The following is a 15,363-nucleotide window of genomic DNA, read 5'->3' as shown; positions in this document are numbered from 1 at the left end:
TGCGTTATCGACTCGCTCTTGCACGACGTCAAGTTACTGCGGTGTTTCGTTAAAATAATACGGATTTATGGAAACTTTTAATCATTTATTTGGTACGTTATGACTGATAGAATTGTGTATTTTGGTCAGTGTTTTCTTGGCTTCAATCGTATATGTAATGATTACTATTTTTTATGCAAAAAATCATTAAAATTTGTCGATGTGTGCTGCGTACGGTATAGAACCATACATCACATGTACTTTATTGACAAAAAACATCACTTTTTGCAGGATTCCTGTAAAATAGTGGAATATACATAATATTGAGAGTATTGACTGCCACTATTTTGAATTACAGGCATTATTTCTCGCTATATTTTAAGTAATGTGAGATACAAAATTGACTCCGCGCTTGGACGATTACGCCGGCTGAAACACGACGTCAACAATTCAAAATAGTCGAAAAAAAAGTTAGCTTGTTTTTTTCAACTCATAAAATGTATCAGAAAAGTTTGTCAAATGAAATTTTACAAAGAACAAATGTTGTTGGATATTTTCTCCTGTTTTACTAGGTATATTCAGTATCTCAATAGGTAAACAAATAAGGGAGATACGACCATTTCCCTAACACCGACGTGCTATTGGCGTAGTTTGGCGTAGTTGGGAGTTAAGGGGTTAACCTGCATCCTTCCTCATATTTTAAATAAAGTAGTACACTATTATTTGTTTTCTTCATATATTTATTCCATGTGATTGAATGTGATTTTTCTGATTTATTTATATTATTTTATCTATTCATTATTTATTTATCTATTAATTTTTTTATTTTATTTTCTGTGGAGGGGGATGGTTCCAGGTTTTTCGTTTTGTTTTGTTTTTAGATTTTTCTCGGTTTTTGGGTTGAACTCTCTAGTTATGTTAAAGCTTAACATGTCGTAGTAATATGTATTATGACGATTTGATCAATGCTGAACCATATCTAAATCTCGTTGTGTATGTGGCCTAAGTATTAAAATGCCTTGTATTGTTGCCAACAGAAACCTGAACTGTGCCTGGTTACGGAACCCATCCGGTTCAAGCAGTGAAGACTTTCTTATGTATGTGTCGATTACCCAGTTGACAGCTAACGACATACTCACCATTTATAATGGTATGTTATTAAATTTGCTCTTTAGTCAACATAATCTAGTTTAAACAACATTTTATTTGAATAGTAGTTTAAGGAAGGATTTGGATACATGCTTTAAGCATTTATTAATATAATACCCTTAAAAGGTCACGAAAAATTATACACTTTTTTTCATGATGGTTACTAATCAAAAGCCGAAGATTTGTTGATAATAATAACAGTCTAGAATAACGTTGTATACACATATATGTTGGCAATATAAAGTGATTTTATACTTATATCGACTGTTTACTGTCTGTAGAAATACATATAATGCATACTTCGTGATTTAACCTGACACTTGGAACTGTGTAACCAACTGATATTTTGTCCTCTTGTCTTTGGTTGATACTGTGAACACACAGATTTCTATTTAACGCTAGGGCAATCCCCAAACATTTATCAATTTCGGTGTTCAATATTCATAGTTTGACTTTACAAATATACAAATTTCCTCTGCCTTTCTTTTACCTCGTGCCCCCTTTTCGGTGTCCAGCAGAGGCAGTCTGTGGATCTGTTTTCTGATAGAGATCCACCAACACACTACAATTGTCCGCCTGATGTCGTCGTCCGCCCGATGATGTATTTTGTACGAAACGGGCGATATTCACATTCTGGTCGTCAAAATTTGCTTGGATGAATGAAAAAAAAAACAAATGTGCAAAAATATGCTACAGGTCCAAAACGTAAAACGCCTGGGGAAAATACTAGTGTCGAGCGTAATATCCGGTTCGGACAGGCAGTTTGGGTTCCCGCAGATAGCAAATGTCCGGGACAGAACCTTTATTGTAAAATCAGTATGGGTGGCTGAACGAAACCATTATGGACTGCTGTTCGACTCTGATTAAACATAAATGAAAGGACTTGAGTCTACAACTCTCTCCACTACACTCGGATTCACATGATGAACCGTTCATTTGAATGCTAAATAGTGTTTGTATCTCTGTCCTATGTGAAAGATCACTTATTTTAGAGGTTGTTTGAATAAATATTGTAAATAAGTTATGCTTTCTTGTGAAATGTTATTGGTACGCAATTGTTTGGGTTGTGCTGGGCGACCACGTGCATTTGTTTACATACAGACCTTGGTCACCGATGGGATATTAAATTATTAAAGTGGTGAAAGAAAGATAATCATTCCGTACGTAGGAGGTGTGACAAAGATATCTCAACCTTCAGGGATTTTCTATATCCCAAACAAGAATTCGGCACGAATTTACTTGCGATTGCAAAGTCGTCAAGTTCCGAGCCATGTCATTTGGATTTGCGACAGCACCTCTGGTTTTCATGTTGCATGTGGTCATGGAATCGATGCACACTTGTGGAATAGATGGTCATGTTTGTGTCGAAGTCTCCCTCATCCTTACGTCCGTTTTGTCCTGAAACCTTTGTTCAATGTGGGTTTTTCCCCTCCAGAGAGAAGTCAGAGTTGCCCCCTTCTAAGGATTTTTTGTTCCTGGATAACAGTTTCAATACGGCTCATGACCATGCCCTTACACCTTTGCAGAAGTGTTTGAAGGCCAAAGACCTCTGTACTTCATAGGCCGCTGTCATGTCAAGGAGCGTTGGTTCCTCAATTGTCTGGGTTCTTTCAACTCGCTCGTTAATGTGGTTCCTCTGACGCATCAAAACTCACCAGGTGTTTCTTCTGGCCAATTGGGTTCCCTTTTCAAGGAAACGGGACAAAATAATTCTCTTAAATCAGTGGGTCAAGAAGTTTGCCTTGAGATGGATCATTCGTGGCAATGTTTTACACCGTATCCCTTTCACCAGCCATCTCCCGCTTTGACTCTTTTAACGAATGCTTCAAGGCATGTTTGGCAGCTTACCTCGATGTAGTCGAGATGACAGCAGTGGTTGTTTTATGTTGTTTTCATTAGAGGGGCGTTGCAGTCCAAGGTGAATTGTGTAGATACCGACAACTCACCAATTGTTCTGAATATGGAGTAGGGGGATCCCGTCATGTTTGCTCCGGATAACTGTTCAGGAATTGCAGCTGATTATCAAACATCTCACAGGCAGACTGAATGTCCTTACGGTTACTGTCTTCAGACGATTTTCAGGTGTGAAACAGACCTCTAGGAGTGAATCTGGTTGCTACATTCCAGAACAATGAGTTTCCTACCTTCATTTCTCCGGTGCCAAATCCAAGGGCTTAAGCAGTGGATGCGCTCTCTTCCTCTCTCTGCCATAGTTCTTATACCTTCATGCATGAGGTTATATCATGAGGTATCGTCCGGGCAGGCTTTTCTGAGGACAGTTCACATTGTGATATCCATCCGGTCTGCCTCTTCTGTTTACTAATACGGATTGGAGATTTTTTGTGATTAGTGTGTCGAGCAGGGGTTGATGTAAAGCAAATACCTGGGTGATTGGTGATTATTATTTTTATTTTTTTTTGGGGGAGGGGGGGGGGGGGGGTCCTTGACCCATACTTTCATTGTCCATCAAGCAGGAAAAGCAGGATATCACATCTCAGTCTTTTTTATATGGTTTTGTCAGGTCATCAGATAAGATGAGGTTAGGTCCCTGGATATATCTAGTTCTCGACGGCTCTTTCTTTCAGAAGGCCGTGTCATCTGCCTTTTCGCGGGGTCAGACCACCTTTACGAACTTTACCTCAGTCTCTGACTAATCCTCCACAATGATATGTGTAATACTTTTTATTTGATGCAGGAGAGTTTTTCATTAGAGTATTTTCTCTTTGTTGAGTAGAGGGTTCCTCCTTTGATTCTAGCGGTTCCTTGTTTCCCTTTGACCTGCTTTCTTTGGGTTTTTTGTTGAGACTGTTTGTTGGTTGTGCCTTCCTAAATCTTAGAATATCCGCTGCGGTAAGACAGAATAGAGAAGTACACTAAAGTTATGGTTGTCAAAGTTTCGTCGTTTTGGCTCTCGAGAATTTCGCATAATACGAAACGCCGTACGTGCGCATTGCACGTGTGTATTGAGAAAGGTTGGCGGGATTATTTGAAAAGATACAAAGATGAGAGTAACATAGAACATGCATACTTAATTATGGCTAATATTTCATAATGAAAATTGCTTTTACGAAAAATATCTCAAGTTACTTGTAGCTGTGTATAGGTTTCAGAGCTATTTTTGGCGTTCAATGACAATTTTAGCCTTTGTCTTTTCAAACTAAACCAAGCTGTTAATTTTTGATTCACAGATTTACTGGATTTGAATTATAGCTTTAAGGAAATTTGAACAATACAGAAGAAATTCATTCAAAGTGAAAGTTGTTTTCAAACTCCACATTAATGAGTTTGTGTTAGTTTACGTGAATAGGAAAAGTCCGATATACCAAACGATATTACTATGATATCGGATTAAATTATAAAACTAAATTTCAAAACACCTGATTGATCATATTTGTTAACAAAAATGTGATGCTGACGTCATTAGTGATTTTTGTAACAACAATTTAGATTACTGTAATCATAGCAGACAATATACTTAATGTATTCTTAATGTATGGTATGCTTCCCATTATTTTTTTTTCTTTGGTATATTCTGTATTGTTGCAGTATGACACTTCAAATTAATCATTGTCATGTATCCTAGAAAATGTGGGCAACTGAATTTGACACTTTATAAGCAGACAATTTGATATAAAAAGGAAATAATAGCAGTATTTAGTTGGCTATAATTAGGTGCATTATCAACTAAAACACATTGGTACTAACTGAGCACATCTGAATACAAGAATGAAAATAAATAATACAGAAATAAAAATAAAGCATCCGAAAAAAACAAAATATCTGAAGTAAAAATCTAAATAAAGAGTTACAATTATTTAAAACATTATGTATAATTACAGTAAGTTTATGTTTATTACCTAAGATTAAACAAACAAGTAAAAAAAATACACATAGCTGTATCAAATGTCATATAAGTTTATACATGTTCGTAAGTTCCAACAGAATATTTTTGAAAATAAATTTACTGGTTGGTACAGGCATTCAGGAAAAAGACTATAATCCCTATGAAAACAAACTGCCCTCTATAGCAATTTAAAATGGTAGAGATACATCCGATAGCCTTACGAAGGTTTTTAACGGGTTGACAGTAAGATATAATAACAGTACAGTATATATCTCGGTTGGGTGTCGCTCACTTCCGTGTCATTTTCTACATTCACTTGGCCTGTAATTTCTTATTAACAGTCGATCGGCTATGAAACAATACAAAGTAAATCAAAATCATTCTTGTTGTTTTGTTTCAAATATTTAAAGGTACAGACAACACGGGGTCCAATTTGTACACATCTCCTAATTCGGGCACATCAAGTCTAAGCTTTACCCTTATCGCCACTTCCGGAAACGCCTACATCACTTTTGTATCTGATGGTACGGGGGATGCCAATCAGCATGGTTTTACCATCCAGTACATGACCGCATCGTCCAATTCCGCGGCAGGTAACGTTTCTCTTGTAATAGATATCAATGTAACATAATACCATTAGCAGTGTATTAAATTGTTTAATTTCAGTTGTGGGGTCGCACAACGTTACGCGATCAGCAATGTGCACACTATGGAATAAATGCGCAAACGACGCGCGATTAAAGAGAAGCCTGTGTGTTAGCTCTCGTTGTTGATATAGATTAAGGTATAGATATATAGATAAAGTATAGGTATATGTGTAGATAAGGTATATAGGCAGAAAGGTCTAGCGGCAAAGTCTATCTTTTTTTGTTATGTTTTATACATTCACCTTCGCAAGGACATCTTTTTCTAAGATATATATACTTAATTTCTGTAATATTCTGTAAGAAGCTATATCGAACATCCCCTTGAATATATACGCTTTAAATACTAACATAATGAACATAAAGAATTATATAATTCATGCAATGTCATATTTTGTTGATAAATAAGATAATTATGATAAACATCGACTTCGTTGACTCCGGACCAAGGATCATTCCCTAACCAGACGTAGGCTGTTTGCATACCGAGATTGATGTGATAATTGATCGTAATCTATGAATGAATTTACGTAGAGTGTGTTAACCAGTTTTTACCTGTGGTATAAAAAAATGTCATTAATTGTACTGCATAAGTCTTAAAATCCCATCGCATATATTTGTTCTCCGAAACTTGGGAAACACCTCTGCGACTACAGTATGTACAATATACACTAGACCTATCGACCTTGAATATGTACGTTATGAAAACGTAGGTTCATACAAATATGTAATGGAATTCAGGTATATGCAGATAGTTTAGGCTTCGTATTTCATACTTAAATAAAATAAACAATTAAATTTTCGATTGTAATCCGTAAAACAAAGTCCTTGATACGACTGATTCCGTATTTTTGTCGTTTTGCAATATTGTTCGTGCACCATGTATGCACGATGTATGCACGATGAATGCACGATGTTTTGGTGCGTTGTGCGATCCCAAAAGAATAAATATTAAATTATACATTGATGAAAGGTGATGCTCACTGCTTCCGGCAACAAGTGCCAAAATAAAATTCATGCAATGATTCATCTGACATGAACTTAATTAATAATTTATGTCAAAAGGTTGCAGTTCGCCCGCGAGTTTAACAGCTACGGACACGACACAGTACCTAACGAGCGGCAATTTCCCATCAAAGTACTCCTCGTAAGTGTTTCTTACCTTCTTAGTACCCATCGTAAGTATTCTCTACCTTCCAAATACCCGTCGTAAGTATTCCCTACAGTTCAAAGCCCGTCGTTCTTCATCTTCCAATAACAATAATAATAATGTCTTGCCTGTGCCATGATTAATAAACTGTTGAAGATATTTTGATGGTGCTTACAATGCACTGCCATAACAACACCGTGGCCTTGACCTCAAGGTCACGGAGTGCGAATTTTGCAATTTCGTATCTGGGCCATAACATTCCAAAACCCTTTGGAAGAAACCGTGAAGATATGTTGATAATACTTCGAGGATAATTTTTTTTCTGAGGCCGACGTACAGTGCACCGCTATAGAGTCACTGTAACCACCCTGACCCTACGGCCAAAAGGTCAAACAAAAGCGAGTATTCAAATAATGTCTTGTCAGTGCCATAACTTGTGAATTATTGAAGATATGGTAATGAAACTGCGAGGATAATTGCATGGTCAAAAACTAACAAATGTCCATGGCACTGCATTTACGTAACTGTGACCTTGGCCTCAAGGTCAAACCAATACATTTTTTTCAGCAATTTCGCGTCTAGTCCCAATTTTTTCTACGGTTTTTAAGAAATGTTGATGGAACTAGTAGCATAGTTGCATAACCTAAACAAATAAGTAAATGTACAATGCATTGCCTTTCGGTCAAAGTGACTCAAGATGAAGTGCCTTTTTTATCACTTTCTTGTCAGGGCATAAAATCATAAACCGTTGAAGAAATGGTTATAGGTGTTGGAGGATAATTGCATCATCTGAAACAAACCAATATGCATTGCACCGCAGTTCTGTTACTGTGACCTTGACATCAAAGTCAATCAAGTATATATTTTCTTTAATTCTATGCTATAGAAAATATTTTGATAGATTTTGTTCCATAATTTCAAGCTCTAAATGCTCAAGATGTTGCAGGTCACAGCGACTTTGATCTTGTGCCATTTTTGTCTGTAAATCTTGTTTAAACCAATATTGACATCTTAATGAAATGACTGTTTACCTTAATCACCCAGTGACTCACATAGTGTGCATTGTGACCTTGACATCGGGGTCAAAGACCAAGTTAGTGTAATTTTTGTCCCTGTCATAACTTCTTACCTATTAACGATAACTCTATAAAACTTGCAGTATACTTACATTACCTGAAGTCATTGAGTAATGCAATAGCATACGTTCACGTTGATCTTAATATTTTCTGATAATTTTTTTCCGGCAATAACATTTGAACCGTAGGAGATATTGTAAGACATCCTACTGACGAAGTGCTGTTCGACCGTGATGCATAGTAAGGTTTATGGTATTGTTCACAAAACCGATCCCAAGTTAAACATGTAATTCAATTACCCGTTATCAGTATCCATGTCCTCCACGTTTCCACAATCCGTATCTTTGCCTTCTAGCCCCGATAGAAAAAAAAACGAAAGAAACGATATTAAAGAAAGCAAAGTACAAATATGGAGGCGACAACAGGTCTATTATAATAGTATAAATGTACAATAAATAAAAACAAAAACCTATAATTTGCAGGTAAGGAATACACATCTTTTGACTTGCTATAGCATGTAGCGCATACAACAGGTCCCCAGTTTCATATGATAGACCATGTCAGGGAAACCGTCTAGCAATCAGAATAACAATACGTTGCCTTGTTTGTTATGTTGGAAAAAATAGCAATAAGTAATGAAAACAATGAACTATCAAACGCTCCATTACGTGGATCAGTATGCTTTAAAAATAAAATTCAGTTTTTCTAGGAACTGGTCAGAATACATTTCGTACATATGTGTCTGTGATACAGTCTAGAACCACGTAAATACTCAAATGTATCCAGGATGTCGATTTTTCTTTCTTTTTTAAAAGGAAGCCATATTGACAATATGTTGATATGTTTCAGAGACAGCGACTGCACCTGGTCGATCAGCACACAGGATAGCTGTGGGAGTATCGTATTAGACTTCATCTATATCGACATAGAGTCTGATTCCACCTGTGACTACGATAAATTAACAGTCACATACGGTATGTTATTCATGTGTTAATATCAAGTGTTACATGTAATCGTTCATTGATTTAAACAAATATCAAAACAAATAATTGGATTAGAGAAAACTTCTCTACAGTTCATTATCATTCATATATAATGCACATATTTCTGATATTTCAAATGTATTTTGGTCTCATATTAATGTGACGTTTCAGAAAACAATATGCTAGGTTTAGCTCAAGAGGGTACGTATACAACTGTCTGTTAAGAAAGCAGGTCAGTATATTGATCAAATTGGAAAAAATGCAATCACTCTTCTTAAAAGTGGAACAAACTACTTGTAACTCAATCCACCAATAACTTGCATCAGCTCAAAATCGTGGCACTGAATTGGCTTAAATTAGGTTCGCGGTACGTATCATATATTTCGTGAAGACAATGGGTGCTACCTTTGAAACCTTACATAGGTAATTGATATACTTAGTTTTAGTCAAGCATTCAATAAACATTCGTTTTGGCGCCTGAAGGATAGCAACACCAACACAGCTACCGTTGTTTGTGTTCCTACTGGAACGAGACAGATACATGGAGCATGCCGTTGTGACATTTAAATGAAATGTTAAGGATCTAATCTTGATTGTAACAAACGCTTCCATTGGGATAAAGATTTACATTATCAGACAATAGTTTAAAAAGATACGTCGCCGTTTGTACCGTCGCTTTTAATTGGTTGAGAAAAGAATCTTTCAATAAAAATGGAGTTTCACAATGATAGTGTACAGTAAATAATGATCAGGATTAGCTTGGAGACATTTTTGTATGTCGTGGAGCCGTGAAAGTTCACTAAATAAACCGCAATCAGAAAAAACCGAATGAGGTCTCTTCATCAACAGCTTCTCAGTATATTTAGAGTACACTCTTTAAGTATAAGCTAATACTTTATTAATAACGACCCCAGTAATTTGTCACTTTTATGCAAACACTCTCTTTTCATGAACCCAATGTGATGTTAAAACGTGAAACCAAAATAAAGAAACAACCTATCGTTTTATTTTTCACTTTTTTATTTTTATTTATTTAATTTTTTAATGTCATAAGGATGTTTTATTCTATTTGAATAATGGCATTGTTCAGAATATACACGTGTTCGTCTTAAATCCGATATTGAACATTATGACTTAAGGTGCATGATGAGGTTGTCTTCATTCTTGAATTTACCTATCTCTAAATTGGTATTGTGATAATATCTTTAGTGTCTTTCCTTAACATCAGACGTATAGTGATGTCAATAATAATGAATAAAGAGAGAAATTATCTCATTTCACATCCCGTTTCAGATCTATTATTCTTTTATGAAAAGGGGACTCGTTTAAAGCCATATATTTGCATATAAACTGCCTCTTTTTGGCCAGGATTTAAGCGCGAGATATCTTACTGTAGGAGGCAACCAGAGTACCCAGCGATAATCAACGTGGTCAGGCACGTGACCTAAATACGTTTTCATGTCCGATCTTGTAATCGAACCCCGACAACCTAGTTGAAAAGCGACTGTATTACCGCTGTGCTACACACCCGACCACTGTGTTTATCAAGGTTTTTTTTTATTGACAATTTGCTTTAATTAGATACAAAAATTATATCTGATTGCTTTACAATTATAATTCACAGACGGAAGTTCACAGCCAAATCTTTGCCCTACGAATGATTGGAATTCCGCATCCGACCACAGCACGACGGGTACATCAGCCAGCATAAATTTGGTGTCAGACAATGGCCAAGAACATCATGGATTCGTGATGTCTTATACCAGAACAGGTATTGCTGCTCTCTTTAAAAATTCACAATGGTGCATGTGCCTACTACAATAGATGATGTGAAACAAATGACAGCAAGTAGTGATACTGGTTCAGTACCTAAACACATACTTCATATTTTATGTTAAAACTACATAATGATCCAAAAATATGAAATCGAATATATTGTTGGCTTCCCGAGCCTGGAATTGTACTGTTTGAATACATGTTTGCGTAAATTTAGTTCCCTCTTCCGTTCGGATCACTGATAAATCCGAGAAGGCCGAAACAGCACAACTGTTCAATACAGTTTAATATCCGTCGGTATTTCTGCAGCTATTTCTAAATCTATATTGAAAGGTGGTTGTTTGTATTTTGTTGTAACTCTCTAAGATACACAATTCCTTTACCGGAATATATATCTCAGAATTATATACAGTATTCATAAGTCGATATTGTGTCAAATAACAACACGATATTGAAGACATATTTACGCGGATACCCCTGACAAAATGCCTGAATTTCAGGCCTTGATTAAATCGATTTAAAAGTAGTTAACCATTTTTGTTGCAAATGCACTCCAGTGAAACTACAAAATTTACATTTGTTTTAGGCTGTGCAACTTCTACAAGCAATGGGGCGACTGCTAGCACTGGGGCGACTTCTGAAGAGGGCGCGGATCCTGGATTGATTGCAGTCGCTACGGTAGTACCCGTGGCAGGTGTGGGTGCTTTCGGAACACTTTTTGCGTTAAAGTTAAAGAGCATGATCGGCTCAAAGGCATCTGTTAAACCAAGTACAACACAAAATGGAGGTGATATTAAAAAAGGAGACGGTCAAACAGCAACATTAACAGAGGCAGAAAACGGAACTGCTCCAGACTAGGTAGAATTGACCAGACCTCGTCAGTCTTTGTACAATTGTATTACGTTATATTATATTTTAGGGATCAGATGGTCAGTATAAGCCCTGATCATTGTAGTTTATCTGTCGTTGTACGACGTATATTTGAAATTGTCAAATTTTGACTTATCCAAATCCATCTGGAAGGTTAAATCTAAATGTAACTGATATGGAGTTGATTGTAAACAGTGATATATCTCTTACATATGGTAGGTACAACGTGCCGGCGAAGTCGGTGATTTTCAGACAGTTGATACAGTCGTCTGTTTTAGCCTTAATGCTCCATCCTATTGAGTCAGTACTATAATTGACTTTTAACCAAAATATACAGGAAGTGTTTCTAAAATATTACTGACCAAACAGTGTCGCTTTTTCGATTTGTTCGAAACACCGTATTTACCGACATAATTGACCATGATTTCATGAAACATTTTAACTGCACAGAAAAAAACACCTAACGGAGATGTGAAAACGAAATTGATCAAAGAAATATCGGAATAAGATTATAGGTTCAAACAAAAAATCTGTTGATAGATCAATATGACCCACATAATTATCTATCTCCTTTTAAAACGCTTTTTAAAATAAAGGAAACAGTTAAGCAATGAAACACTGAAAATCAAGCAAAATGACACGCTTCATTATAGTATTACCAAGAGTAGATCAAACTAAAAATGCTAATACAAAATATAGAAACATACGTATTTGTTACTCATTGACGTCGTCGAATGTACATCTCTAGATGATAATCATCACAGCAATCAATAACAATATACCAAAAAGGTTTTGGAGAACAGGACTGACATTGTTCTAATGATTAGTAGTCCAGTCCAAAATCGACCTCACCGTTCCTACAAATGGCACGCTTTTATCTTTCTTAATTTTTTAATGAACGAGTTCTTTACCAGGAGAGGCGAATGATGTTATAAGTACGTGATTGTGAACTATACACGATCCCGATGACTTCGAGTTAACGAGGTTTTTGGTATCTCTAAAGAGAAGTGTTCTAAAAATCTCTCATTGACACGATATTTACACGTACATGGATGTTTCCGTGAATTCTTTTATACATCTTGTAACATTTACAATTAGGATGTATATTTTAGCAGCAATAAGGTTTAAAGGAATTCGGCAAGTATTCACAGTCCAAGTTGCTTCACGTTTTTTTAATATATTAATATATATTGTTCAACAATATATACAATATACCTTTTCCGTTTCTGTCCTATTTTATTTTTTATTTTAGGAAGTATGCTGCTGTTACGTATCAATCCTCTCTAGCCAATAGTTCAGTTCGTATTGCCGTATTTACTTATACGAAATTAACTCTTGGCTCGCGAAAATTAATTGTGTTTAAGTTTGTGGTTTGGTGTCATTTTTTGTACTGTTGTTATATTTGATTTTGTATACATGGTTAACATTGTATTAGACTTAATGCGTATTCATTCGGTTTATTATCCCCATGTTTTCCTATAAATAAAAGTTCTTCAATGTATGTTCTTGTCAATATTTGCACCGAGTACCTATAACGTCGATCTAATTCTGATATCTATAGAAAATGATATTGTAGAATAGAATATAATACTTTACGAATACTGTTTCCAAGCACCAATGTGCATTATATTCAAGTCCATCTCCGAATATCAAATAATGATATCTCCGAATGTCAACTAGAATGTAAATGTAAACTTTATCTATTTACAACAATTGCGAAACAAGTTGAATCAACTTATATTAATCACGCGTGTTGGGCTGGATAGAAGCGCGCGACACGTCTTACTGTGGTTGGTCTAGGTGAAAGGCAAGCGTATTATCACTGTGCCAACCTACCACTTAAATTAGCGATAGGCGGCGTCATGTAGTCGGAAACCAGCAGAAAAACACTAACTATAGTCGATGAGACAAAACTAAGCAATGGGCGGAGTCATGCAGTCGACCAACCAGTAACTAAACTAGCTAAAAAGATATCTGAGTATGGAGAGTGGTTCATTGGTAAATTGACCATATGACTCAACCTATTATTAGGTTTCGTCTCAGCGACAATATAGTAAGTGTTCTGTCGACACGAAAAGACAGAAATAGTTCGACTAATGGAGGACTATTTCACCTCAGCAGATATGACCAGTAATGATTCCGACGAGTTGCTCTTCGTTGAAATGAAATAATCTTTTATGTTTGGGTCCATCTTTACACTGATTTATTTCTTCAAACTTTAGACACATTAAATCTGACTCTAAAGTTATCATACTTCGCAGTTTTGATATTTGTTCAAGAAACAGAAATGCATGTATTTAATTATATTTCCCATACCTCAATCTGTTGAGACGTTTAAAAACAGGAGCAATTATATTTAATCCAACGGGGATAGTCACAATCTCAGTCCGGTTTCGGGTCGTAATCCTCTATAGCCGTCCGTGTGATTTACCACATGGATTTTATAGAATCTCAAACATCAGTAGGTAATTATCATATTCTCATATAATTGCCCTGATATAATTTCATCTAAATATCCCTTGATTATGGAATCCTGTCATGACTCGCCTATAGCCCAATGTCAAAATATTAATTCATTCGGCTGTAAAATATTTGGAGGTGGTGATAATTGACAGATTATTATCTGGAGAAGTAACTGTCTGCAATGGCATAAAAAACAAAACACCAGAGACTTTAATTCATTTGTCTAAAAAAAGCACTTCATTCACAGCTCTCATAAAATGTCATTTTGATTTTACGTTCTTCTTGGTATGACGTTTTTTTTTAATTACATGAAAATTACATTTCTTGGTATGACGTTTTTTTAATTACATGAAAATTACATTACCCCTTACTTTTTGCGGCTACGAAGAATAAGTTTCCAGGTCAAGGTGATATAAAAATATCAACAGTAAATATAAATGAATTTGATGGTGTCTATGTCTACGTTTGAGCATATACACAATTTACAATTTTGGATATTCCTTTTTTCTGTAGTGGCAAATCAAATAATACATTTCCAGAAAATACGCATGCGATAACTATTTGAGTACCATAAAAATTAATATGTAATAATATTTTTGCTTGCTACTATAAAACAAATCACCCCGCGGCTGGCGTCGGCGTCAGTGTTGGTTTCAAAATATTACGTTTCGGTGAAAGTGGTGAAAGGCATCGGAAAACTTCTTCATAATTGTACTAAAGTACTGATATTTGGGTTGAGAGTTGTCGTAGAAGTTAAATATTATGTCCCGGAGTCAAAAATGCTTCATTTTCATAAGGCTAAATTCAGTGTTGTTTTTTTTTTACAATGCTAAGCCTTATTAATGCCTGTTCTACCTATTAATATTCATAAACATTTTCTGTTACATGTTCAATATACGTGTGTTGCAATATAGATTACGGTAAGTTGGTAAATAACTCTACTAATTCTAGTGAAAGGTATAACGATATACGATGTTAGGTGAACTCCGTCCGATGTTTTTACTCCATATTTTTTAAAGGACCCAAACCGAAATAGGCCATTTTGTGGCATTATGGGTATTTCTAGGTAAATGGCATGTACATACCACTCATACTAAGTCTTGTATATTGCAAGTATATATATATATATGTATATCTACCGCCATGCTTAAAATAGCCTGCCTGTCTCATTTTGTTGTGCTGTCTTCCTATTTTCATATGGTATAGGCGTCATGTTTTTGTACTCAAAATTGCTGTGATATGTTATAGATCGACCTGGAAAAACTTGAGCACCAAATACAAATATTCTTATACTCAGTCTTAATACAAAATGTTCTTTTTATTTTCAATCTGAATCGTGATCTTAATTGTATGCTTTAATCTAAAATGTGATATCATGTTTTATAACATTTTACCTGAATAAATATTATTATCGTTATCATGAATTAAA

The 15,363-nt window shown here is 35.5% G+C and overlaps 1 protein-coding gene across 1 annotated transcript in view; it reads left to right on the top strand.

Moving 5' to 3' along the window:
- Window positions 1-15,363, top strand: part of LOC117344221 (embryonic protein UVS.2-like) — a 43,553-nt gene extending 28,190 nt beyond the window's left edge. Inside the window, exons 4-9 of the mRNA XM_033906892.1 lie at window positions 1,017-1,129; window positions 5,383-5,565; window positions 6,682-6,763; window positions 8,692-8,816; window positions 10,450-10,596; window positions 11,188-15,363. Of these exons, the coding sequence (XP_033762783.1) occupies window positions 1,017-1,129; window positions 5,383-5,565; window positions 6,682-6,763; window positions 8,692-8,816; window positions 10,450-10,596; window positions 11,188-11,459 (922 nt within the window). The 3' untranslated portion in view covers window positions 11,460-15,363. The remainder of the gene's footprint in view (window positions 1-1,016; window positions 1,130-5,382; window positions 5,566-6,681; window positions 6,764-8,691; window positions 8,817-10,449; window positions 10,597-11,187) is intronic.

The sequence above is a fragment of the Pecten maximus genome, chromosome 15 (assembly GCF_902652985.1).
Source record: "Pecten maximus chromosome 15, xPecMax1.1, whole genome shotgun sequence".
Taxonomy (NCBI): domain Eukaryota; kingdom Metazoa; phylum Mollusca; class Bivalvia; order Pectinida; family Pectinidae; genus Pecten; species Pecten maximus.
This window is presented reverse-complemented; position numbering and strand designations above follow the sequence as displayed.